The sequence below is a fragment of the Propithecus coquereli genome, unplaced genomic scaffold (genome assembly GCF_000956105.1).
Source record: "Propithecus coquereli isolate 6110/MARCELLA unplaced genomic scaffold, Pcoq_1.0 Scaffold59, whole genome shotgun sequence".
In the NCBI taxonomy this organism is placed as follows: domain Eukaryota; kingdom Metazoa; phylum Chordata; class Mammalia; order Primates; family Indriidae; genus Propithecus; species Propithecus coquereli.
Window position 1 is genome coordinate 2,774,273 of NW_012151840.1, and position 26,046 is coordinate 2,800,318.

The 26,046-nt window shown below is 59.1% G+C and overlaps 2 protein-coding genes across 3 annotated transcripts; one reads left to right on the forward strand and one right to left on the reverse strand.

The window, feature by feature from the left end:
• The first annotated feature begins 15 nt into the window (after positions 1 to 15).
• Positions 16 to 10,083, forward strand: DCST2 (DC-STAMP domain containing 2). Its single transcript, XM_012658686.1, has 15 exons — positions 16 to 357; positions 511 to 681; positions 1,010 to 1,111; positions 1,353 to 1,550; positions 1,880 to 1,945; positions 2,447 to 2,660; positions 2,827 to 2,984; positions 3,668 to 3,832; positions 4,710 to 4,877; positions 5,023 to 5,123; positions 5,794 to 5,924; positions 6,260 to 6,387; positions 6,754 to 6,847; positions 6,953 to 7,093; positions 9,846 to 10,083. The coding sequence occupies exons 1-15, from the start codon at positions 90 to 92 to the stop codon at positions 10,060 to 10,062; spliced, it is 2,322 nt and encodes a 773-aa protein (XP_012514140.1). The 5' UTR covers positions 16 to 89; the 3' UTR covers positions 10,063 to 10,083.
• Position 10,084: 1 nt separating this feature from the next.
• Positions 10,085 to 26,046, reverse strand: ZBTB7B (zinc finger and BTB domain containing 7B). Of its 2 annotated transcripts, none has more exons than XM_012658687.1 (4): positions 25,994 to 26,046; positions 25,737 to 25,837; positions 12,835 to 13,991; positions 10,085 to 12,395 (listed from the first exon to the last, which is right to left on the reverse strand). In XM_012658687.1, the coding sequence occupies exons 3-4, from the start codon at positions 13,983 to 13,985 to the stop codon at positions 11,930 to 11,932; spliced, it is 1,617 nt and encodes a 538-aa protein (XP_012514141.1). In that variant the 5' UTR covers positions 13,986 to 13,991; positions 25,737 to 25,837; positions 25,994 to 26,046; the 3' UTR covers positions 10,085 to 11,929. The 2 variants fall into 2 exon arrangements, with proteins under 2 accessions (XP_012514141.1, XP_012514142.1); XM_012658688.1 differs by lacking the exon at positions 25,994 to 26,046 and adding an exon at positions 17,652 to 17,751 and having other exon boundaries at positions 25,737 to 25,987.

Sequence of the window (26,046 nt, forward strand, 5' to 3'; positions counted from 1 at the left end):
CGGAACCTTAGAATATGGCGAGAAATTCCAGGAACACAGAACCTGGTGGGCATCTCCTAGAGACAGGCAAACATTTGGTCTCAGCAGCCATGCCCAAAGTCATGAAGGATGTTGTGCACCCCTTGGGGGAAGAGGAGCCTAGCATGGCACGATCTTTGGTCCTCAGCGTGGGGGCTTTTAGCCTAGGCTTGTCATTGGCCACAGCCTATGGGCTTCTGGAGCTACTGGTGGAAGGGCATAGCCCCTGGGGCTGCCTGGTGGGCACCCTCATTTTGGCCACCTTCCTTAGCCTGGGCATGGCATTCTCTCGCCAGGTCCGAGTCACTGTCTTCCTGCTGCTGCCCCAGGCCTTCTCCAGTGAGCCTGGCACCCCATGGAAGGGGACAGGTCCTGGGTCAGGAGGGATCCTGGGGGATGGGGAGGATTAAGGGAAATATTCCAAAGACTTACAAGGACTTGCTGCCATGTTCATGGCTGGGGTCCTGGTTCTGATGGAGCTGTCACCCCCAGGGCATGGCCGGATGCTGCTGTTGGTGGCTGCCTTTGGGCTGGTGCTGCAAGGGCCTTGTGCCAACACCCTGCGCAACTTCACCCGGGCCAGTGAGGCTGTAGCCTGTGGGGCAGAGCTGGCCCTGAACCAGACGGCTGAAATGCTGGAGCGGGCCAGGCAGCCCCTTGTCAGTAAGTTTCCTCCGCCTGCTGCTGTCTCCCACCGGCCCCCATGTCCCCCTTGTCCTGCATGTTCTACAGTCCTCGGGCTTCATGCTTCCCTGCTGGTACTGTGTCCTAATCTCAAAGCATCCAGGCCTGGCAAGGACCTCTGGGCCCAGTTAGACCCCTTTACTCGCACCCTCTGGCCTCCTCCACTCCAGACTAACTATCTCCCAGACCAGGCATCCAGGCTCCCCACCTCCGGGCTGGCAGCCCCTCTCCACTCACTGCCCCAGAGGCAAGGTGAGAACCAGCCCCTAGAGGAGAAGCCCACAGTGCCCCTGCCCCTGCCCCTCAGGTGCCCTGAACAAGATTAAAGCTATTGCCCAGAAGGCCAAACAGGTGGCTGACCGGGTCCGCAAGTTCTTTCGGTCAATCATGGACGGTGTGAAGCATATAGGTAAGCACAATACCATGACTAATTTGGGGGAGGTCAAGGGGCACCCGGTCTCCTCACCCTCACCCCTGCCCAGGCCTCTTCAGGCCCCTCCTGGGTGCTGACTGGTATCCACTGGATACAGCACAGCCAAGCCCCTGGCCACAGGCCCCTCCAGCTCTGGGTGTTGTGCTGTTGTTCCCCAAACCCTGAGAAATGGCTGCAGGACTCCAGCCCTGGGTACCAGCCCTACAGCTGTCCCCAGCCAGGGCCCTGCGAAATGTGTGGTATTGGCTCCTACACATTGGTGACGTGTGCAACTCGGAGCTGGGCAACCCTTACTTGAAGTGTGCGCGGGTTTTCGATGATGCCAAGGACAGCTGCGTGAAGGTCATACGACAAGCCTACCACCTATGTTACGTGCTCATGCCCTTCAAACTGGTGCTCTGTGGACTTGCCAGCCGTGAGAAAGCCCGGGCCCGCCAGCAGGGAGGGGCCGATGTGGGGCAGGGGTCTGGGGTGGGAATGTGGGGGTTCATTGGGAGGGCAGGCCCAGGGGAGCAGGAGAGGGCAATGAATATGGAACCATTAAAGATGCCTGGCCCAGTCCGGATGGGGGGCAGAGGGAGGGACCAATGTGGGGGGGGCAATAGGGAGGGGCTAAAGGCTTTGAGCAAATGTGAAGGCTAATAGAAAAGTCAAGAGGCCCTGTGAGAAGGGGGTCCTGGGAGGTGGGGGAGCAGGCCACGTCTCTGCCCCTCCTCCCAACACTCAGCAGTCTCCCACTCTCAGTGGCCGAGGTGTTCTGCGTCATCCCCAAGTACATCCAGCCCTTCTTGCGCAAGGCCATCGGCACCCGTGAGTGACCCCCTCCTAGCCCCTGCCACATACAGTGCTCCCGAGTGGTCTCCCTCCCTCATCCTGGTATGGCCATTGCCAGCCCGGAGTGCTCCCAGTCCATAAATGAGAATGCAAGAGCAGGAAAGGACGTCAAGAGGTCACCCAGGCCAATGTCCGTGCTGTGCAGATTAGGAAATTGAGACCCAGTAGAGGGGAGGTGTCTCATCAAAGCTCGACTTCAGAGCAGGAGCTGAGAGCAGAAGCAGGGCCTCCCGTCCCAAGCTCAGGTCATCGAGATCATTCTGGAGCATCTGTTGAGTGCCAGGCCTGATGCCGGGTGCCAAGCATGCATGGCGATGGCCCAGATGTGGGGGCTTTGTCCCTTCCTCAGTCCACTGTAGGTGCAAGTACTGGGGGTTCCTGGCTGGTCTGTGAGCTGTGCCGGGCCCCTCGCCTGGGTGCAGCTCTGCCCTATCCTAACTCTCCCTGCTCACTCTCCCTTGGACCTGCCGGTCCCAGCTGTGATGAAGTTGATTGACCGGGTGCGTCAGGAGTTTGAGTTCAACATGACAGCCACCCATCACTTCTCTGTCGATCTCAATGCCTCTCGGAGCCTGTCGCAGGTAGCTGTGGACCTCCGCGAGGCCGTCAGCATGAAGCTGTACCGCGCCCGGGAGGCCCTGGCCCTGATGGGCTACACCACGCCTCTGCTGCTCGTGCTGCTCTACTTCCAGTGAGGGCTGCGGGCGGGCTGCGGTTGTGGAGCCAGGGCTGTGGGGACCAGCTCATCCCCAGGGCATCCTGGCAGGCTGAAGTCACAGGGTGGGGTGGGAGGTGCCCTTTGGGGTCTGGTCCGGGGTGCCGGTCAGGCGCCTCACATGCGCCCCCTCCCCCGCCAGAGCCCTGTTTTACTGGTACTGTTACCTGAACCGGGATCATTTCGACAACATCTATATCACCAGCCGATTCCTGCGCATGGAGGCCGTGCGCGCCACGGCGGGGCTGCCCACGGTGCTGCCGCTCAGTGCCCACGAGGCCGGCCGCTACATCCAGCCGGGTGAGGGCCCCCAGGCTGGGGAGAGCAGGGGCTTTCGGGGAGGCCAGGGCTTTCCCCAAGCCCCCTGGCCTGACCCTAAGCCACTGCGCAGGCAGGGATGAGGCAGGGCTTGGGGAAGGGCCAGAGGGAGGAGAAACAACTCAGAGCTCAAGGAAATTTCAAGCTGAGGGGGAGACACAGCCAGTCCTTGGGGAGCTCTTGGTCTGCTGGGGAAAGTGGACACCCTGGAGGATGCGGACAGACAGGAAGGGGCAGGCGGTGCTTCTGGGAACACCCTGGACGTCAGGACAGTGGGAAGGATAGGTGGCAAGTAGACATGGAACCGGGGAAGTGAAGTTGGGATAGGAGTGGGGGCAGGAAGTGTGAATGTGCTAAAGTGGAGGAGAGGACTGCCTGTGAGGTGGCGAGCCAGGTAAGGGGATGAGGGATGCCCCAGGAGGGAGGGATCCTGGCGACTGCGAATGGGTCACTGGGCCCAGGTGGAAACGCTAGGCCAGCTCCTCTAGCCACGGAGCCCGCTGCCCCCGAGCAGTGTTTCCCACACTGGCCATGGGTCCTCATAGCTTCTTCCCCTTTCCTCTTCCTGATGGGCAAACAGGCCCAGGCTCAATCAGGTGCAGGAGCTGGGATCTGGTGGGGGGGAGCACCAGGGAGCACCCTTCTGACCATCCACCCCCACGCAGGCTCCATCTTCCTGTCCCGACGGGAGCAGTTTGTTTACACCCTGGAGACCTTCAACCTTATCCGACACCTCCTCCTCGTGCTGCTCCTGGTCTTCCTGGACTATGCTGTCTTCTGGGTGCTCGACCTGGCCCGGTACCAGTTGCAGGGGGAGATCGTGGCCCGCAGTGAGTGTCTACACCTCCTCCCGCCTGCCGGCTGCAGTCCCCTCGGATTGCTCCTGCGTCCTCCCCATCCGCTCTGAGCCTTCTCCTCTTTCCCACCCTCAGCCCTGGGGGACTGCCTGAATGTCCCCATGTCACTGTTACTCACCAGCCCCTGACCATGCCCATGTTTCAGCTCTATCTTCTGCCTGGTAACACCTGTGTCGAGGTCAAGTTTAGAACATAATAGAGGAGACTGGCTCTAGAGTCAGACTGGCTTGGGTCCAAATCCCAGCTCAGTCCTTTACTAGGCGGTGGCTTTAAGCAAGTTTCTTAACCTCACAGAGCTCCAGTTTCCTCATCGGAACAATGGGATGACGTTAGCAGTCTGTCTGGATTGCTAAAGCAGTAATGAAATTATGTGTATTGACTGCCTGTGACCATCACTTGAGAATGTGCCATGAGCCAAGGAATATAATTAATCTAATTCTGTGTGCCAGAGGACCAACAGAAAAAGTTTCAACCCCCCCATAGTAAAAGACAACCCCCCCCAAACAAACAAAGCCCATAGTCCAGTGCCTGCTGCACAGTCAGTGCTCAGCCGATATTTTAAAATAAAAGCCTCTGGGTGGTCGTGGAGGCAGGGGTGATGGCCTGGGCAGGCAGACCAGACCCCAGTGCCACCCAGCTGGACCAAGGGGCCAGTCCTCGGTGCCAGGACTGAGGTCAGGCCCCAGGGCACCAAGAGGGTGCCTGGGGCATCAAAGGCCCCTGGCTGAAGGTATGGTCCATGCCTATGACCTGGACTGCTCCCCTTTCCACCTTCCAGAAGGTGTGGCCTTTTCTGCATGGTACAGGGGCAACTGCCATGAGTGCCACTTACACAGTGTCTTTGTGCCAGGCCCTGTGTTGGTATCTATAACCGTGAAAGGGACTGGCTATACCGGGAATATTTATCGTGACCTGGTGTCGGCATTTGACGTCCTGCAGCAAGGCAACGTCACTATTTTGTCCCCTCGCTGCCTCCTGCGTCCCTCAGAGCCCGATGCCACTGGCTACGTCGTCATCGGTATCAACCACACCCCGAGGGCCCTGGGGGAATGGACACCATTCAGGGCATAAGGGGCACAGACTGCTGGAGGGGCGGGAGGCCAGGGGTGTGGCTGGCACCTCATGCCCACTGGCAATGCTTACTGTGCCTGCTGTGTCCCCAGGCATCATGTATGGCCTATGCTTCTTCGTCACTCTGTTTGGCAACTACGTCAGTCGGCTGCGGCGAGTCATCTGTGCCTCCTACTATCCATCCCGGGAGCAGGTGAGGGGTCCATGGCGGGCAGCCAGCCCCTTCCCTCCCCAGGGTGCTAAGCCAGTGCTGTCTGTCTTGGCTTTGGGAGCGTGGAGTTCTTCAGCAGCCCCGGCTCTCTCTCCCCTGGTTGAGCCCAAAGCATGTTGCCTGGACTGCAGGCCCCTGGACCCCAGCGGGGCCGGGAGGAATGGTGCCTCTGGGACAGGGCTTCCAGAGACAGGGCTTGCCTCCAGAGTTTTGTTAAAACCAGGGGGGACGGGGCAGTGGTGGCATGCTGAGGGGTGAGGGGAAATTCGCCATTTGTTTACTCATTTAGTCATCATTCACGGAGCACCTACTGCATGCCAGTCATCGAGCTGGGCTCCAGTGTGCCGAGATGAACACATGCAGTCTGGAGCTCACAGTCTCAAGGCAGGCCAGACGGGCTTTTAACAAGACATTACAATTTTAAAAGCACTTTTATTAAGGAGAATAAAGTGCTATGGAAAGCCAGAGGAAAGAGTGGGTAATCCGACCTGGGGGAAGTCCAGAAGGCTTCCCAGAGGAAGGGGCATTTGAGCCAAGCCTAGGGGGATTCACAGGAGTGGGACAGAAGGAAAAGGTAGGGGGTGGGGATGGGTGCAGAGGCCATTCTGGGCAGAAGAAACAAGGGCAAGTGCAACCCCTTTCCTGACCTCAGGAGAGAATCGCCTACCTCTACAACATACTTCTGAGCCGCCGAACCAACCTGTCGTCTGCCCTGCACCGAGCAGTGAAGCGGCGTGCAGCTGACCAGGACCACAGCAGTGTTTTCTTAGCGCTGGCCAGCCGGTGAGACCACTGTCTTTTTCCTATAAGAGTGAGGCGAGAGGGGACAGAAAAAGAGCCAGGAGTTAGAATGGATCCCTCTCTTCCTAAGTGTCAAGAGCTTTGGGCGAAGAGCGTGCCCATTCCGTGCCATTCTGCCCTGGGAAGGAGAATTAACACTGAGAATTCTTAGGGGTGGGGAGTGAAGGGAGAAAAGAGGACAGGGCAGTAGAGAGGTTGTTGCTAAAATCAGAGGGATGGAGGTTAGACTACAGGAAGTCCTCCCTATTGTTTGGAGGTCAGTGCTGGAATAGGAGGGCTAGGCTGGCCTGCTTGGTGTCTGTAACCTCTCTTCGTAGGTGCCCCTGCCTGGGTCCATTTGTCAACCAATTCTGGCCACGTCAGGCCTACTGCCTGGGCTGTGGGCAGCTCCAGGATGAGGAGGACATGGAGAACTTTGTGTCTTGTAGTACCCCAAACTGCAAAGGTGAGACCCCTGAGAAATGTGCCTTTCCCTGCTGGGACTCACCATATTTGCATATGATGATCAACTGTGGAGCTTTCTTTATGGACTTCTTGGATATCTCACCTTTTTTACCCTCCTTTCATTACTATGCATGTTCTCATTTACATAGAGCCCTTAGGTAGCTCATTTTCTCCATGCTTGCCTTAATTCTCCTGGGTATGCATAGGATTTATATGCAAGTGGCATTGCGGCAGTTCCCTACTGTGCGCCCCATGACAGGATGGTCCCTTTGGGGTGGGATAGGGGAGGAAGGGCCTGGAAACCAGGGAACACAGGGGGTTGGTGGACAATCTGAAGCTCACCTCCTTCCCTCCTGGCCTCTTCTAGGCCTCTACTGCCTCACCTGCTTCCGCCTCCTGGACAACACCTGCTCCGTGTGTGCATCTCCCCTCTCCTATCAGGGGGACCTGGACCTGGAGCTGTGAGTCTTTCAGTGGCATGGATGGCTGGGGTCTTTGGGGGCAGTGGGAGCAGCCACCCTTTTCCCAGGATGTCTATGAGCCACTGAGATGGGAGGCTTCTCCAGGGACTCTAGTGACGAGGAGGGCCCCCAGCTATGGCTGGCCGCAGCTCGAAGGAAGGACCCTGAGCAAGAGTGGTTACTGCGGCAACGGCTCCAAGAAGCACTGGACAGGAGCCTCTCGACAGAGTCCAGCTCCGAGTTCAGGTCAGTGGGAAGCAGAAGGAATTGGCACCTGGGAACTGCGAGGCTTGAGCATGTTCTATCCCATCTACAAAGGGCTTCCTGGGTGCCTGGACCTCTGCCAGGGCTGGAGACGGAGATGAGGGGAAGGGAAGGAACTGAAGTTTGCCAAGTGCCGGCTCTGTGTCAGTACTGCTGCCCTGGAGGAGCTCCCCACGCAGCGGGGGACACTGATATCAAATAGATAACAACAGTGTGGAGAGCACCCCGATAAGGGAGTGAAGCATGCTCTCGGCAGCACAGAGGACAGGACAACAAGTTTGGGTTGGGGGTATATTGATGAAGGCTTCATAGAAGAGGCAAAAAAATGAACTGGATCTGGGGGGGCAGCCTGGTGGTTTGCTAGGCTGAGACGGGGCGGAAAGCGTTCCAGGGGGAGGCCTGTGTGACTTTGGAGAATGTGAGGCTTTCAGGAGGGCAGAGCCCAGGGGTGTGTGTCTGAGTCAAGACCTCAGAGGATGCTGGGAGATGAGGTCTGAAGTGAAGGTGAGGAGAGACAGGAAGGGCCTCACTTGCCACTTGAAGATCTTAGGTTGGAAAGTGACGTGTTCATACTTGTTCATACTTGTCATAAGCTAGGAAGGCAGAGCAGAGGTTAGGCACAAGCAGGGGGACCAGAGAGGTGGCTGTCTTAGCCTGGGAGAAGCTGGTGGTGACCTCAGGATTGAGGTGCTGAGGGCGACTGGGATCTCTATGCTTGGGACTGGACAGGTGTTAGAGCAGGAAGAGAAACGGGTTCTGGGTCAAGAAAACTGGCACAGTTTGAGCTTTTTGAGGTGTCTGTGTGTCTCCAGCATCCAGCTGGAAATGCCCAGGGGATAGTTAGAAAGGGGCAGGGCTCTGAGCTAGAGGTATATTTTGGGGGGTTGTTGACTTGGAGACTGTAAGAGAGAGGATGAGCTAGGTCATCCTGGTAGAGTGCATAGCCAGATAGAGGGAGGGGACAGGGACATAACCCCGAGAGCTCAGTTACAAACCAAGGAGAGGAGAGGCTTAAGAAAGCAGGAGAGCAGAGAATATGAAATCAAGTAGGATCATCTGAAGACAGATGGTTAAGAGATCACTGGAGTGGCGTGTTGGCAGTATTTTTCATGGCGTCAGGAAGGCCTAAACCCGATCATGATGGGTTGAGAGGTGACTGGTAGAGAGGACTCAGAAACAGGGTATGTGGCTCCTGCATCACTGTCGCAAGAAGTTTGGTAATTCTATTAATATAATAACTGCTGTAGTTTTAAAAAGTAAGCTTGATGGTGAAGAAGGGGGAGTTAGCCTCACATGGCTAGAGAGTAGCTTGAAGGGGATCCAGCACTGAAAGATTTTTTATATCCAAGGACAGGGAGATCTGAGCATTTAGGCAATGAAAAAGAAAGGGAGCATTGAAGAGGGAGGGATGGGCTCTAGGGCCAGGTGGACAAGGTGGCCTTAGAAAAGAGCAGGCTTGTGGGGGCAGGAGGGGAGAGCGCGGGTTCTTCCGAGCAGAGCTGAGCCTGCTCCAGCCCGGTGGCCTTGCTTTTCTCTGGGGAGTAGGAGGCAAGGGCATCTGCTGAGAGAGCAAAGGGTGGCTGGGAGTAGAATAAAGGTTTCAAGGAGTGGGTGGTGGAGGTTGAAAGACCTGCCCTGTGGAATATGCAAAGAAGCTGACTGGGGAGGTTAAGGGATTTCCAGGTAGCATTAAAGGCCCAGATGATGTTGAAAACCATAACCTGTAATGACTGCTCCAGTGTGGTTATGTGGTTTTCTCTGGCAAATGTGGTAGCCATGAGCAGGATTCAACGGTTGAGGGCTTTTTTCTGGGCAGGTCAAGAGAAGGACAAGATGGGGACAGCTGAGGTGTCTTTAGTAAGAGTGTCTGAGATGATTGGCCTTGGGGAAGAGAAGTGGCTGAGGCCCCAGGGGCAGTCCAGGGTCTGGTTTTTGAGGTGTTAGAGCAGGGGCAGTGGCCAGAAGGGAGAGCTGGCTGGACAGGAGGGGCTCAGAGAGTGGGTGAGGGAATTCTGGGATGACTGCAATGAGTGGCCAAGGCTGAGGATGTCTGAGTGAGAGCAGAGGTGCATGAAGGTCAGTCGGGCCAAGGAGGTGAGAACTGAAAGGCCAGAGCGTTGGATGGGTCCTCCAATGAGGAGGTTGCTGACCACACAGCAGCCAGAGTCTACTGCCAGCGTCTTGGATAGATGTGGCAGGGTGTCTGGGAGGCCTGAGGAGCCAGCCACAGTGCTGGTGGTGTGGCTGCCAGGGGCTTTGCAAAAAACACTACGGGCCAGCTGGGTTTGAGAAGGTTAAGCTGCCTCCACTTGGGAGGACTGCAAAAAAACTGTCCAGTGGGCACATTCCAGTGTGAATGGGGCGGTGGAGGTCGTGATGAGGTTGAAGGGGAAGCAAAGCTTTCTTTTCAAAGGTTCCAGAGAGCCCAGTGAGGTTCAAAGCTGGGTCAGCAGAGGGGCTGCTTGAGCCTTGGGCAGGTGTGATCACTGAAGTCACTAGTGCTTCTGCCCTTACTCGCCATGTGGCCCCAGGTAAGTCACTGCCCACCCTCAGCATCAGTCTAAAATCAGAAAATCTCTACAGCCATGGGCTGTATGTCTCATGGCAGGAGGACAGGAGTGGCTGGTAAATAACAGGAGTGGATCTGAACAGATGGGGCAGGGCAGGGGCAGGAACGCACCTGTGAAAACAGAACGTTGGTGACCAGGCCACCCCCTCTTCCTTTCCTCACTAGTGACCTGGACGAAGAGAAGGGGCCCCGGCAGAGAAGGCACAGGGAGCAGCCCTTACCTGAGACCAGTCAGCCTGCCAGCATTCCCGTGCCTCCTGAGCCCCCTAGACCACCTCGGAAATCCTCTGCCCCCAAAGCGGCCCCCGCCCCAGCTTCAGAACCCCCAGTCCCTCTCTCACCTCCCTCTCCTCCTGATCCCTCCCTCCCACCTCAAGAATAAAGGAATCAAAAGTGGACACAAGTGTGAATCTTAAATTATTATTATTTCTTCCTGTCGCTTACACCCGAGGTGGGGGGGCGGGGGTAGGGGAAGGGAACAGGAAAGGGGGGAATGCCTCCCCCACTAAGGCACTGACTGGGAAAGCCGCAAGTAGGGAGAGGGGAGGCCACATTGTCCCCACTCTCTGGGGCTGGGCCCCAGGTCTCCCCAGCCCTGGGCTCCCTCCATCACCTGAAATGCTTAAGATGAGGCCCAGGGCAACCCGACCTCCCCCCACCCTAATATATTACATCATCATCACTTTTTAAATAGATACAGGGACTGGTCCCGCTACCCCCTCCCTGTGACCCCTCCCCACTGTTGGAGGTACCTGGGCAGCTGTGCAAATGGGCATGGGGGTGCATGGGAGGGAAGAAGAGCACCGGGCCCCTGAACCTGCCCCTTTTAAGGAGGGGGAGGGGCCGTCAGGCCAGGGAGGGGAAATAGTGCAAGGCAGAGCCCAGGCCGCAACGGGGGTCCAGCACCCAGCGATGAAGGTGGGGGACATACCCCCCACCCCAAGCAGAATTGGGTAGTTAAAAATCTGAAACTAGATTTCAATAAGACCAACAGAGAGGCTTATGTACAGAATGGGGGTGGATTCAATCCTAAGAGTGAGGGGATTATTCTCCCCTACCCAACAGGAAGCCCGCTGGCAAGGAGCCGGGAAAGGATCTCTTTCCCACAGGGCCGCGGCCCACTTTCCCAGCGGCCGAGCGAGGGGTTACTTGCCCACTGCCTTGGCAAGGGGGCGCCCGCTCACCAGCCGGGGTGGCGGAGGGCGCGAAGACAGCTCGCTCCAAGTGGCCGCCGGGGGCGCTCGCCCGCGCAGGGCATGGCCGCCAGATGGCGCCGGCTCGCCCGCTCTCCGCAAGGCTCCCCCAACCCCTCACTCTGTCCCACACGGTGCCCTGTGCCAGCCCGGGGGCGGCGTGAGTCAGGGGCGGCAGCGGTGTCGGTGGCTCCGGCTCGCACCTGGGCGGGGAGGAGGTGGGGAGGAGGAGAAGAGGGTAGGACGCCGCCCGGCCCGCCCTGCCCTCTGGCCCCGGGGAGGGAGCGGCGGGAACAAGACATTCCCTGCCCAGGGCCGCGGGAGGGGAGGGAAAGGGAGGGGAGAGGAGTGGAGCGGAGCGGCTCCCCTAGCTGGGCGGGGCCCCTCCCGCTGCCCCCAGGGGCGGGCGAGCCAATCAGGCCACCCCGCCCCCTTCTCCTCCAGGACCCCATGACTCAGCGCTGGGAGCAGGGCGGAGGGGACTGGGATGGCTCCTTCCTTACAGGCCCAGTCCCCCAGTCTTTCAAGCTTCCACCTTGCTTTCCCCACCTACCCTTCCTTTGCCGCCCCCTTTGCATAATTCACTGCCAGGAAAAGGGAACAGAAACCAGGAAGGAGGGGTCTCGGAAGGGAGGGGCAGTCCTTCACCCCCTTACACAGCCAAAACCCCCAAGGGGCATGGGGGTGGGGCAAGGCTTTGGTCCCAAGCCCCCACCCCTTAGAAACCCGCATAGCCGAAGTGGGACCCCACAAATCAGAAATACATTATTGCTTCTACTCCCCAGGAGCAGCTGGGGCCAGGGACCCCACATTTACAATACAGCTGTAAATATATACATAACATCACATGTATCACTCCTTGGGGGATCACCCCAATTTGGGGAACCTCTGCCCCAAAACCTTCTGAGCTTGCAATTGGAATGAGGGCTCTGGGGGGGAAGGGGCTGATTCTGATGCCAGCAAGGCTCAATGCCCCGACCCCAGCTCTGTGTGTCCCACTGCTTGGCATGGGTGTCCCGGGCCTTGTGCTGCTCCAGCCTGGCCATTCGTTCCTCTTTAAGAGGACTCCATGGCACCTTCAGCCTGGGGTGTGGTGGGTGCCCCCTCCTCCTCATCATCATCCGGAGGCCCTGGGGTAGAGACTGGGGGCCCAGTGGGGGCTGACTGCTCCCAGAAACGAGCCAGAGAGAGGCGGAAGGTGTCCAGGTGGCCATTGGAGAGGTCGAGGCCAGCGGGGGATGAGGTGGCGGTGGAAGGTGGTGGGTAGTGGGGAGGCGCGTCGTCCTTACGGCGCCGCCGGGTGCGCACCTCCAGGCAGTTCTGGCCCTTGAGGTGGCGCTGCAGGTGGTCCTCCTTGGCGAAAGCCTTGTGGCACAGGTGGCACTCATAGGGCCGGTCCCCCGTGTGCAGGTGCATGTGGTTCTTGAGGTCATAGCTGTGCAGGAAGCGGGCTGGGCAGTGCGGGCACGAGTAGGGGCGCTCTCCTGTGTGCTTCCGCATGTGTATCTTCAGCTTGTCGTTCCTGGCACAGGCAGGGGTGGAGGGCAAGAGAGGTGTTCAGGATGGGATCCCTGGCTTGTCCTCGTTATGCTCCCAGGTCTTGTTCCACTCTGGGCCCTCACCATTTGTTTCTCCAGTATTGCCCCAGGATACCCTTGCTGGCTTGCCTCCAGCCCGACTGGGCCCTCCCCTTTTCTGCTCCTCGGCCTCCAACAGGGCCTTCCTGCTCAACAAATCCTTCAAGGCCCAGACCCACCACCCTTGGCTTCTTTCTCCTGGTGTCTCCTCACTGCAGTAACCCATGCGTGCCCCAGGCCCTCCAGGACCACCCACCTCCACCTCAGCTCTATTAACTTGCTAACTGCTTCCCTCCACTCCTCACCCTCCTTCCCCCACACCGCCTATGGCCCCTGCTGGGCCTCGTCCCCACTTGGTGCTCACCGTCCCCACTTGGTGCTCACCGGGTGAAGCGAACGCCGCAGACCTCACAGGCAAAGGGCTTCTCCCCGGTATGGGTCCTCATGTGGCGCGGCAGTTTGCCCGCCCCGTGGATGATCTTGTGGCAGACGGGGCACTCCTGAGGCATCTGGGAGCGGCGTTTGCGCACCAGTTTGTCTTGGCCATCCAGGCCTGGTGTCAGGGCGTCCTGGTGCAGGGAGCTTAGGTAGGCCATCAGGTCAGGATCGATGGCATCCTCATCTGAGCCCAGCTCCTCTGGGGACAGTGGGGGCCCGGTGCCCTGTGCCAGCCCATAGGCCGGGGGATATACCAGCTCCTCTTCTTCCTCCTCACCCTCATAGGCATCGTAGCTTAGGGGCCCCTCAGGAGGTGAGGCAGTCCCTGTGGGGGGGCTGTAGCTGTCCCCCAGCCCACTGCCCCCACTGCTGCCCACTCTGCCTGCTACCTCCTCCTCCTCAAAGGTCAAAGGATGGGCAGGCACTGTGGGCACCTCGGGTACTAGGTGGTTTGCCCGGGCCCCCTTGGTTTGCAGAAAAGCTTTTCGGGGCTTGCGGCTACGTCGGGCAACAGGCCGAGGCGGTGGTGGCGGCGGTGGAAGGGGCACCTGCGGAGGGCTGTCTTCACCATTGGGGACTCCAGAGGCCGTGGCTGTGGCAAAGGCCTCCAGGTACTGGCGGGCTCGCTCACAGTCATCCTCGTCCGGGCTGGGTGCTTCCAGCCCACTACCCTGCAGAATCTCCATACAAGCAGCGATGACACACGGGATCTCCAGCAGCCGGGCAGCCTGGAGCACAGCCGGCATGTTGGCACTGCTGGTGGTCAGCGTGGCTGTATAGGCAAATTCGAGCAGGGCCCCCAGTGCCTCGGGCCCTACAAAATCCAGCTCACACACGCCGGCCCCGGCTCCCCCAGGGGCAGTCCCGCCACCTCCAGCTCCCATGACAGCCCCACCACCACCCTCAGTGAAGAGCTTCTTGAAGTAGTGGCTGCAGGCAGCCAGCACAGCCCTGTGGGTGCGGTATTCAAGGCCCTGGGTCCGGATGGTGAGGTCGCATAGATGGCCCAGCTGACGCTGCTCATTGAGGCAGCTCAGGAGTTCACTGCTATGGTCCGGGAATGGAATCCCAATCAGGTCATCCTCGGGGCTCCCCATCTTCTCCTGCAAGGTCAAGCAGATGGGGAGGTTAAGAGCGCTCAGCCCTGCTAGAGGGTCTGGGGAAGGAGTGCCAACGTTTGCCAACACTTACTGAGGGACGACTATGTGCCAGACACTCTTCTAAGCACTTTACACTCATTTAATCTTCCACAACCCTCTGAAGTATGATTATCATCTATTTCACAGACAAGCGAAATGAGGTTCAGACAGGTAAAGTGACTTTCCAAGTTAAGTGCAGAACAGAGTTCAAACCCAGGCAGTAGGCTCAGAGTCCTTATTCTTAACCACTGTACTATTCTGTTCTGCCTCTGTTGAGAGCAGGAATACCGTCTTTCTGGCCCTTTCCTAGAGACCCATCTGCTTCACCTGCCCCACTCCCCATCTCTTTGGAAGGAGCACTGGACAGGGAGACAGGATGCCTGGGTCCTGGTTCAGGCTTCATGAAGAATTGGCTGAAGGACTCTGGGTAGCTCTAGCAGCAGCCTCAGCCATCTGAAAAGTGGGGTAATAGTCTTTGCAATGAAACCTCCTCATAGCCTGGGGAGAGGCCAGTGAAAGAGTTCAGATTCACATTGGACCAAGATCTGCTGGAGGCCAGGCATAGCCAGATGCTTTAACTCAAGTTATCTCTCTAAAGCATTTAGGACACTGTAAAACATGCAAACAAGAGGAGGCAGTTTCCAAGCACCAGCCTCTTCCTCCTTGTGCCCCTCCCCCAGCTACCAAAAGTTCATCTCCTCTTCTCGATCCCCCCTTCTAGAGACCAAATGGGAAACACAGCTCCCAGCATCCCTCCCCCCACATCCTCCCCCCATCATGGGGCCAAGGAGCAGCCACCTTTTGCTGGGGTGTCTCGGGCTGGCGCGGGTGCTTCCTGCCCCACACAGATAAGCATCGCCCCCGCCCCCTCCCCTACTGCCAATAGGCCAAGTTCCAGTCCCTCCCCTCCCCCATCCCCATCTCTCCCTCCCCATTCCAGGAGAGCCCCCTCTCTTCAGAGGGTCATGGTTCCACCCTCTTTGCTTTCCCCTGAAAGGCACAGCCACAGACGACACAGAGCAGCCAGTAATCCCAAGGCTGGCAGAGGTGTGGGGCAGGGGTTGGGGCATGAGTCCTGCTGGGAAGGGGGTGAGACCTGCTCGAAGTCCTGGCTGTGCTATCTTGACCTTGGGCAAGTCAATTTCTCTCTCTGCTTCAATTTCCTCATCAGCTGTACAAGGGGGAGGTGGGTAGGGCTGGGAATAGAAGCCTTTCAGCCCTGACATTTTGTGGGTCTGGAGCAACTGGAGACAGTGTTGGGGCCTGAGAAGATCTGGGCTCTGCAGTCAGCCAGGCTTGAGTTTGAATCCTCACTCTGCCACCGATGACCTCTGTGATCTTAAACAAGTGATTTAATCTATGAGCCTCTTTCTTCATCTACCATAGAGGATGATTCCACCTGACTCCTAGGGTTGTGGTGAAGGTTAACTGAGACCAAGTACAGCACAAAGCCTCATGCACAAAGCCTGATGCACAGTAGGGGCTCAATAAATGCCTGGCCTTGGCCTAGCCTCAGGGCAGATTCCACTATACAGGTGGCCTCTGTTAAGAAAACTACTTGGGGACAGGTCTGCCAACCTCCCTCAAATCAGAGGGGGGGAGCCAGGTTAGTACTAATTGACCTTGGACAAGTCACCTCCTTTCCTGAGGAGGCCTGATCCTCATCTGTAATCTTAAAGGCTAGCCCAGATGATTCTTAGAGCAAGTCCCACTGACATTTTGTAAGTGTCCTCTCTGTGTCACTCCAGCAGCTGTTCAGCCCTGGCCATTGATAGGAAAAGGTTTTGGGTTTTTTTTTTTTGGCGGGGGAGACACTTGGGGGAGTCAAGGGCCACAGATTTCCTCATTAAGACACAAGAACTGCATTGTCTGTGTCTGCCTCCCTGCCTGGCACTTTCTATGCAATGCCAGGGCTCCTGCACAGAAGACTTGAGTGAGCAGCACCCACGTGTCTGTCTCTGCTTCTAAGCTACAACTGGGTACCCTTAGGTAGCCCACCTGTTCCCACCTTAAGTCCCCAAATCATTTTTCTCCCTGGGGGCCAAGCAGTCTGGGAGCTCTCCCTGCTCCCTTTAGTTCTCCTGCCTGTACTTTACAAATGGTACAAGTGGCAAATGGCCCCAGGACTTAGGAACAAACAAAAACCAGGTGGGCAAAAGTGGTGGCAAGGGCAGCGGCAGGGGCGGCTACAGCAGTAGTGAGGGCTGCAGCCACTTAAGCAGCAGTAGGCACCCTCCTGGGCCCAAGCAGATCCTGTCCCTCCTAAGGGGGATGGGTGGGGCTGTCTAGCTGTCCACTGAGCCAGGTTACTACCATTGGCTGAGAGCTGGGCACCCGCAGGCACGTGGCTCACCCCATCCCTCTCCCTCCTTCTCTACCCACCCCACCCATTCCTGCTGCTAAGCCCGCCTCTTTTCTCCCACCCCAGGGACGGTCTCCGTGGCAACTTGGTGTGGCGGGGGTGCTGATTGGCTGACCCCGCTGTCAGGTCACAGGCTCAGGCTGGTTCACCACGCAACTCACATAGAGATTGGGCAAGGGTGGGTGTTTAACTCCTTAGGCCCAAATCCAGTGCCCATGGCCAAGAGGTAGCAATGAAGGAGGGGGAAAAGCAGAGGACATGTGTGGGAAGGAGAGGGTGTTCATACGGTTCTCTAGCTTCTGGAAAACTCCCCCAATCCTTACCCAGAGTTCTGGCACCTGTGCCAACATAGGTGCCACCTGGAACTATGCTGGTGCCAACCAGGCCAAGGGGGCACTCCTAGATCATCATCTGGGAGGAGTGTGTGGGATGGAGGCCTCCCCCTTCTTTCTGCCAGGGTGGGGCACTGGTGCCAGGGTGCCCACCCTAGCTTGGGCACCCTTCCCACCTCTGCATCCCACAGGGCCCAGCCCCCTGACGCCCATGAAGGCGGCCCATCCCCACCCAGCCTGGCATGCCCCCTCTTGCTAAGACCTTGTGGGCATGGGTGTGTGTGGTGGTTGGGGGGGCGGCTGTGCCAGGGAACCAGGCGAGGTCTGTTTGCCTGGTAAGGGGAAGAACAGGGGGCCCCACCCTATCACTCCCCTCTTTCCCGCCACCCCCCTCCAGGCTCCCCTCACTGTCAGGCCTGCTAGACCGGCCAAGCCGGTGGGCAGCACTCTTGAAACTGGGCCTTGAGTCAAGCCTGCCCCATCTTTGGTTGGGGGAAGACTTTAGGGTGAGAAAGGTGGGAAGGGGGCAAAGGTGGGAGCGCCTATCACCTGCCCCTCAGTGCTCGAGGGCACCTGCCAGGGTATGTCCACCACTGAGAAACCAAAATGTAGAGAACACTGGCCCGGTCTTGGAAAGAAAAAGGAGATAGGAACTCTTTCCAGGTGCTGACCTCAGGCAGCGTCCAGGGCAGGGCTGGGGGGCACCAGGGCCAACACTGCTGGCTTGAGGCAGCTGAAGGGCAGGGATAGGAGGCCCTGAAAAGGGCAGCTGAGTAAAGCTGGCCCCCCTCCCCCCCACCCTGGGGATTAGGGGAGTGAGGCTTAGTGTGGGGGGCAGCAGGCAGAACCAGGATTAGTGGCAGAGAAAATAGATATGGGCCTGAGACACAGGCACACAGAGCCCCCCCTCCCAGGTTCCAAGGCCCCTACCTCTAGGCTCTGCCCAGGAGCCTGAGAGGGGCCTGGCCAGGCTTCTCCAGGAGCAGCGGCTTGGGGTGAGGGAGGATGAGGACCAGGCTGTGACATCTTCCTGCTAGGGATGATGGAGAGACCTGAGCCTCTTCCCAATTCTCCTGGCGCTTTGGCTGGCCACCCCTCCCCCTTACTTCTTTCTCCTTTCTATCCCCAGCCCCCCCACCCCCCAACTCCAGCCTCAGGTTCTCTTCCTGTTTTTTTGGAGCTAAGTTTGCACGAAGCCAGGGCTTTAGCCTGTGGCTGGGCTGCGGGGTGGGGAAATCAGACGGCCAGTCCAAAGGTCTCAGGGACCCAGGAATCCTAGTTCCCCAGCTTCCCCACCCCTTCCCAGGGCCTCTGGGGCCCAGGGGCCGCAGCCATCTGGATTGCCCACTGGGGAGGCAGGTTGAAGGGGCTGAGCCAACATCTCACTCAAGGAATGGAAGGGCTTCCAAGGAGAGGTCCTCTGCCCAGGGATGCCCTAGGTACTCATGGAGCCCTCCTCTCCGCACCCCAGCCCCTCCAAGCTTGCACATGCCTTCCCCATCCCCCATATGACGCTTCCCCCCTCCTAACCTCACCACCCCCAGCACTCACACTTCCTGGGGGCCGAGGCGGGGAAGAGAGACCGCAAGCCACGAAGGGGGAAGGAGGCAAGGGGAGTTGGCTGCTTCCCGGTGCTGTGGGGGTTAAGTCTCTCCCCAACTCCAAATTCCCCAATCCTGGTTCTAGAGCTCCTGAAGAAGGGGAGACCTCAGTGCTCCCCATGTTTTCTTCCTGTGACACCAGCCCTAGCCCATGGCCCCTCAGGCCCCATCAAGGGAAATAAGAGGGAGAGAAAAGATGGCGGAGGAAGGAATGGGGGCAACGCTCTTTCCCAGCCTTCGCCCCTTCGCCTTTGGGCACCTCCTGCCGATCAGCCAGCCCTCGCTCTTGACCCTTTCTTGGCCTCCCTTTTCTGTCCCCTTACTACTTTCCCCAACCCTCGTCTTTCCTCCACAAGGTTCACCTTTGCTTTCCTTCCTTAGCCCTCACGGGCTCGCGTCCTTTCTACCACATCTGTGTCCCTAGGCCTCCTCTTAGGAACCATCCCTACATCTCGTCTCCCTCCTTTTCCCCTTTGGTTCTCTCACTTAAGCCTCTCCCACTTTCTCCTTTCTGGGCACCCCTTCTCTTCTCCCCAGGCATGTGGTGGGTAGAGAGGGGAAGAGGAATTAAATCAAGAACCAGGGCCTTCCCTCCAAGGCCTGGTCTTGCCAAGAGATGGTTGCGTTTAGGGCACCCATGCCCCCCTTCTGGATGAAGTGGGGGACCAAAATTTGGGGGCCAGTTGGGGAGGATAAGTGGCGGGGGGGAGCGGTGTGCAGTGAGAGCGGATGTGCGGTGGGGGTGGCGGGGGACAATCTGTGCTTCTCTGCCCGTCAGAGTTTCCAGCCCTGGAGCTGCTGGACTTTCCCCGGAGGGTAGGGTACCCACTTTGGACAGGCAATTATCTACTCGGACAGACCCTGGCCATCAGGGTTCCCAGCAGTGTCTGCCTGGGTAGTGCCAGCTCCCCTCAGGGCCTGAGGAGACTGCACGAGGTGCCAGGGTCTACCCTGTGCCCACCCCCTCCCCCAAGCCTAGTGTCTCCAGCTGGGTAACCGAGCTGGCTGGTAACCCCACACCCGCCAAGCCGCCGGCAGAAACCTGAGCCCCCCAGCCCCAGAGGACACCCCAGCCCAATCCCCGGAGCCCGGCTCCCTGCCAGCCTGTCCAACCTCCTGGCCTGGCCCAGCAATCACTTGCTCCTATAGGCCCGTTTTCTGCCTCTCCTGGTCCTCTTGGGTCTCCTTAGACTCTGAAGTCTCCGCACACTCCAGCTCCTCAGACCCTCGGTTCGCTAACCGCCCCCCATGACGTTTGGACACCTTCTTCCTAACCTTGTTTTTCAGTCCTTCTCTGACCCTTGGCCAATTCTAGGCCTCCAAGCCCCCCTGGGGCCTGATCTCCCAAGCCAGAGAAGGGCCTACTCACCTGAAGGCTGAGGGGCCTTGCCGGCAACTCCTCCTGGCCCCTGGGGGCAGCAGGTTGGGATGGGTGGGGGAGGGCCAGGCTGGGGGGAGGTAGGGTGGCTGTTCCCCGCTCCAGCTCCCTCCTTCAAAGGGGCCGCCCACGACCTGGCCCAGCCCCTCCCCCCTACAGCCTTAACCCTCTGGGTGCTGTCCCCCCTCCCCCCAGCTTGGAGGGAGGGGTTACCGGAGGGCTGGCAGCGTGGGAGAGGGCCCCGAGTCTCTGCCTGTGGTGCCCGAAGCCCAGCTGTACCCACCCCTGCCTGTCCTGAGTCCTGAAATGGGAAAAAGGTGAGGGGCAGGAAAGGTAGGGACAGTCCAGGAGGACAGAGATGAGGAGGAGCAATGGGAGAGGCTGCTGGAGGTGGGACCAGAAGGAAGAAGGGAGGGGAGGGGACAGGAGGCAGCAGTGGCCAGAAGAGGGAGGAGGGGAACCCTGGACAGTTAGTGCCAGGGGTGACAGGTGCCCAGGTCCCAGCCCCTCAGGGCATGTGGGATAGGGGACCACAAGGAGGCCCTCCAGACCCCAGTAGGCCTCTAGCCCCCTTGGGAGCTAGCCAGATTCTCCCTACTCTGTACTGGGCTGGGGCCCTCAGGGGCTGGGCAAGGCGGCACCCCGCCCTCCCCATAGCCTCACCCCAAACCCACTCACATACCACAGTTCTTCGCCCGGGTGCCAGCCCCTGCCAACCAGGCCAGGGGGCAGCACTCGTGCCAGTCCCCAGTAGCCAGGGGGATCAGGGGGACAGAACTGGCCTGAGGGGGGTAGACAGATTGGGGGAGCTGTGGGCACCGAAAGAGGAAGGAGCTGGGAGGGGGCATCTGCTGGGAAGCGCCTAGCCCCACCCCTTGCGCAAGCTGCTGCCACCCTGGCCGGTTGGTTGGGTGGGACCCGCCTGGGCCTGAGGGGCAACTCAGGAGGGCTCTGAGCCCAGAGATGGGTGGGCCACAAAGTTTCACTTAAACAACTCTAGGGGCCCTTATTCCTGGAATGAGAGGTACCTTAGTGTCCCCCAGACACTAGGCCATCCAAAGTCCAGCTAGGCTTGGGGGGACCACAGAAATGCCCCCTAAATTACCCCCTCCCCTTTCCCCCCAACAGCTGCTGGCTCAATTCCGCTGGCCTGCTGCCCCTCACCAGCTCCCGGCCCGGTTGGCACCTACCCACCAGGATGCTGGCAGTCCTGCCCTCCTCTCCCTCCTACCCCCCTGCTCCCAGCGCCCCATGCCAACTGTAGGCCTGGGGTGGGGGAGGGTCACTCTTGTGCCTTGGTGCCAGCCAGGCGGGCTGAGGCCCCTAGGCCCTACAGATAAGGCCCAAGACCCTGTTCTCAAGCTGCCTCCTCAAGAGCAGCACACCAGTCAGGGCCTACACAAAGAGAGCCTAGGAGACTATGGGTAGCCCTGTGAGCAGCTATTGAAGCCTCCACACCTCAAGGCAGTGGCCAGTGTGTCTCCCTACCATTAGGCACCAACCTCCAAGCATTCCCCCTGCCCAAGCATTTGCTTGGGCACCAAAGTCTCTGCAATTCCTGAGAGCCTGAGTGCCTTCAGCCTACAAGGGAGTGGGGTGGGGCTGCTCTCTGCCCTTTGATCCCCATAAAGGGAGGGAACCAGCCTAGAGGGCAGGGGGCAGTGAGTGAGTTCATGAGGCCCCTCCATTTCGCCCCTGCCCAGGGCAGCATGGCAGGGTGTGGGCATCTCTTGGGTGGGGCCTTAGGTGAGGATCAGTAGCATGTCTCAGCAGGGGAGATAGATGTCAATCATGGGTATGTGGCATCACACAGGAATGGGATGGAAAGAACAAAGTAGGGGGTGTAGAGGATACCCATGTTCTGACCCATCCCAGGCTTTTACCTTTATCCAGAAACATTTCCAGACTCAGCCAAATTGAGAGCTCAAGGAGGACTACAACTCCCAGTGTGCACCACAGTTGCTTTGCATGTACTGTGGGAGTTGTAGTTCCCTTGAGAAGCCTGGGTTCTCCCCTTCCTCATGGGTGATGGATGGGGAGGGCAGAGGACTTGGTCACGAATCTCCAAGGGGACTGTGTTTAAGAGGTAAAAGGCTAGGAGGTCCATGGGTGGGGGAGAGGACCCCTGCTCCTAGGCAAAGGGGGAGGAAAGGAGGAAGGAAGGAGGAGAGGATGTCTGTTGAAAGGGGTACATGGGTGGGGAGGAGTGGGGGGGGGTGGAAACAGGAAGGAAACTGAAGCCAGAGACATGAGGTCGAAAGCAAGGGCCTGGGGGAGCCCCACTCCGAGGCTAGGCAGGGACTGGGAAGGCATTTCCCCCCCTGCCATTCTGGTGACCTGAGGAGGCATAAGAGGAATTAGGGATGTCAAGTGGTAGCAAATTCATGTATCTGTGGGGGTCACTGGCTCCATTTGCCTGCCATCAGCCCTCTTTTGCCCGGGGCACCCTCAACTCCTGGATCTGGCATAGGTATTTGCAGGCTGGGAAGCTCTGAAGGCTGACCTGGTTCTGGGGAAGCTAGCAGGCAGAGGAAGGGGCTGGGGGAGGTCAGGGCCAGTCCCGATGGTGAGTATAGGGAAGGTATATGTGGGGTTAGGCCCAGGTGTGAGGTCAAGGCAGGATGTTGGCAAACAAGGATGCTACCCTCCAGGGCAGAGGTCACAGCAGCTGGGAGGCCACAGGGAAGAGAGGAATAAGATGCCCAACCTAGGTTGTGGACAGAATGAAGAGGGCAGCTATCTGTGGCTTCCTTGGGGAATTTGCTAAAGGTAGTTTTTTCCCTGTGCTGGGCGGGCTGTGAACATTGAAGATGGCAACTCAGGGGGCCAGATGGCAGCTGGGTGTCTTTCCCTAGTGGGGTGGAAGTCAGAAGTGGGCAGAGGACCTGCTTCGAGGTCACTTTCCCTGGGCTCTCCAAGGCTCTGGGACAGATACTGACAGGCCCCAACTAAGACTCTTGCCAAGACCAGGGCCTGGCTGGCAGGGGGTGGTGGTGGGGTCTTTCCTGCCCTTCTCCCAAGCCCTTGATGGTGGATGACAGTAGCTCTATCCCCTTCCCCCCAGTTCCCCAGGCCCGCCTTGGCGCCTGGCCGCTTGTGTGTTGGCAGGACTAGGGTGGGGGGGCGGCGAGGCAACTTCAAACTGTCCGGGCAAAACGTCAAGTTTACTCACGAGTTTACTCAGCAGAAGGAGGGGGAAGAGGCCAGGGCGGGCACACCCCATGCCAGGGTCCTATCCGTCTGCCTGTCCCCACCTTCCTCCCCCACTCTTCTCTTCAGCCCTAGGCCAAAACAGGCATAGGCCCCACGGCCTAATGTCAGGGCAGTCTTCACTCTTGGGAAGGTCAGGGAGCCAAACAGCCGGAGGCAGGAAGCCCCAAAGCAGGCCCAGAGGCTTCTATCAGAGGGCAGTGGCCTCTCTGAAGCCCATTCACTGCTGATCTTGGGGCCTTGGTATTGGGCCAGAACTGGGTCTCTCAGCCATCAAGAATGGGGCAGTCCCAGGCCAAGCCTCCTCCATCTGAGTAGTCCCCTGGGCAGTGACTTCTGACCCCAAATACCCAGTCCTAGATTATGCCTCAGGCACCAACATGATGCCATCCAAGCAGCCATATAGGATCAGGGACTGGTTCTCTCAGCCTTGGCTTGGAATGGGGGGCTGGCACCCTATCTGACCTACTTCCCTTTCCTCCCCACCTGCTTTCATTCTCTGCTTCTCTCCCCCAGCCTTTACTGTCCCCACCCCAGAGTGCTCCGCCCCCCCATGCCCGCTGGGCCCCCCTCCCCCACCCTTCCCCAGGGTGCCAAGTGCAAGCACACAAAGGGCCTGATGGTGCATTGTTAGCCCAGCCCCCGCTGCCCGCCGCACCCTCCCTGGGCAGGCACTAGGCCAAGGAGGAGCTGGGGGCCCTGGGTGCCAGGGGGCACCATGGGGAAGGGGAATAGGGCAGCACCTGTCTCCTAGACACGAGGGTCCATATCAGCCATATCACAGGGCTGAGCAGTGATGAGAGTGTCCCATTAGAGCAGGCCTTTCTCCTTGACACCTGAGCCTAGTGGGCACTGTCTTCTTTCTTCCTCAGAGCCCCTTTCTGGTGGTATTAACCCCTTTTTGACTTCTGTGCCAAGGCTGGGGGGGGTGTGGTACCCAAGGGAGGGGACAGTGTCTGGGGGTGCCAGCAGGCTGTGTCGTGCCCACAGCAACCATGTAACAGAGGCACGCTGGGGGAGCTGGGGTCCCGGGGGCCAGGGACAGGAGGCACTGACAGAGATTTCTCCTTGTTTCATCAGCTGCTCCAGGGGGAGCCCCCTGCCCTTCTCCCCAGTTACCACTGAGGAACACTAACTACCACCCAAACCTAGTCACAAATATGTCCCTCCGCAACCTAGCACAACACTCTTTATGGACACTCTCTCCTCCCGACCTGATGCCCACTCCAATGCCAGCTCTCCCAGCAGTGCCAGGCAGGTACAGGGGTGACCAAACCAGTTGGTGGTGTGGGGCAGCAGAAGGCAACCCCATAATCCTCCAGGCCTCTCCCCAAATCCCACACACACACTCCCTTAGGGAACCGAGAGTTCCCATCCTGGTTTAACCCCTCACTGCCCAATCTGGCTTCTCGCCCCTGGGCCCCTGATAAAAGGTCTGCCTCCTCCAGGAATAAGTTGGGGGAAGGGGGAATAGCTGCGCTGACTCATTCCCATTCTCTACTGCAGCTAGGGGTCTCCAAGGCATTCGGGCGGGGGTCAATTCAAGAACGCCCTCCACCTGGCCCGGAAGCCAGGACAGCCTGCCGGTCTCCCCCTCTCCCCAGCACCCACTTCCGGTGTCCCAAACTAGGTCAGCAGCGCTCGTTTCCTGTGGGTCAGCTAGCACCGGCGCCTCTGCCCCTCCCCTGCTCCGGACCCAGGCTCCCCGCCCCCCCCTCCGCCCCCCAGGGCGCCCCGAGGTCTCACCACGTCTCAGCCGCCCTTTGATACGTGGGGGTTGTGCGGGGCGGGGGGCAGGGGACCCGCCCTCTCTCCAAACACCAGCAGGGCCGGGGCGCCTGGGCAGGCACGTGTCCGGGCACAACCCGCTGCCCACGCCGCCCCCCCACTCCCGGCCCCCCCTCGCTCTGGCCGGGACACGTCGCTCTCTTACTTGGGATGGGGTGGGAGGAGGGAGAGAAAGCTGGAAATTGAAAGCAGCGCCCCCCACCCCTTTGAATGGCAGCCCTCTGCCAGGCGCACACTGTAGGTTCCACAACACAGTAGCGACCCCCACTCTGACTAGGGGCAGGTGCGCCGGCGCCGGTGAGAGGGCCGGGTGGTAGGTAGAATTCTTCCTAGTCACCCACCCTTGCTCTCGGGTTCTGGGGGGCATGAGCTGGCTTTGAAAAGGTGGCGGCGGGTCTGGAGCCTGAGGAACGCGGTGGGATTGAGGGACAGGGGAGAGAGGGGTCGTTCTATGGCGTTTGGAGGTTGTCGCTGAGCCTCACTACCAGTGGAGAGAAAGCGCGGCTCTGGAAGCGCAAGAAACCAAATAGTCCAGCCGGTAACTTTCCCCCAAGCCTCGGCTCCTCCTGTGCCCCCCCAACCCCCATGCAACTGGCCCGGGTCCAACCCACCGCGCCAGGGGGCGCGGAGGGGGGGCGCGTTGTCCTAGTTAGAGTCCGTCAGCGTTTCCATTCCCTCAACTCGGTCGGGTCTGGGGTCCCCCCTAAAATCATGGAGGAGACTAGGGGAACGCTCAGCGCCGCCTCACCCCCTCTCCATCCCAGAGCCGCCTGTCTGATCCTAGAAGTGCAGAGAAAGTTTCTGGACCCTCCGCCCAGGGTTGGGGGACAGCCGTAGTTCCTTCTCTACCTTTCCTCCCAGTTAAAACCAATTCCAAAGAACTAAGGTGTTGGGAAGGCACAAGGAAGGAGAGTGGTGGGAATCTGGTATGCATGCGTGTGTATGTGGGGGTCCCACTTACAGGACGGACGAAGGACACTGCAGTAGTCTCAAGTCTAGTGAACCTCGAGCCAGAAGATAAAAGTGGGGTACACTTACCTCACGGCCGTCGGGTCCACTGGCTGGAGCTGCTGAGGCACAGGGTATGGGGAGAAGCGCGTCCCCCGCCAGGCCCGGGGGCTTGGGGCCCTGCTCCGGTCCTGGTCAGAAGGCCGCGGTCAGTCGCTCGCCGCTCGCTGCTGGGGGGCTCCTCCTCCGCCGCCCTCTGCCTCCTCCTGCCGCCCGCCCCCCCTCGGCCGCCGAGAGCCGTACATTCACCTGGCTCCCACTCGCCCCCCCCTCAGGGCCCGCCTCACCTGTCCTGCTGTCTCACCTGTCCTCCTGCTTGCTTTCCCCCCATCCCTCCCCT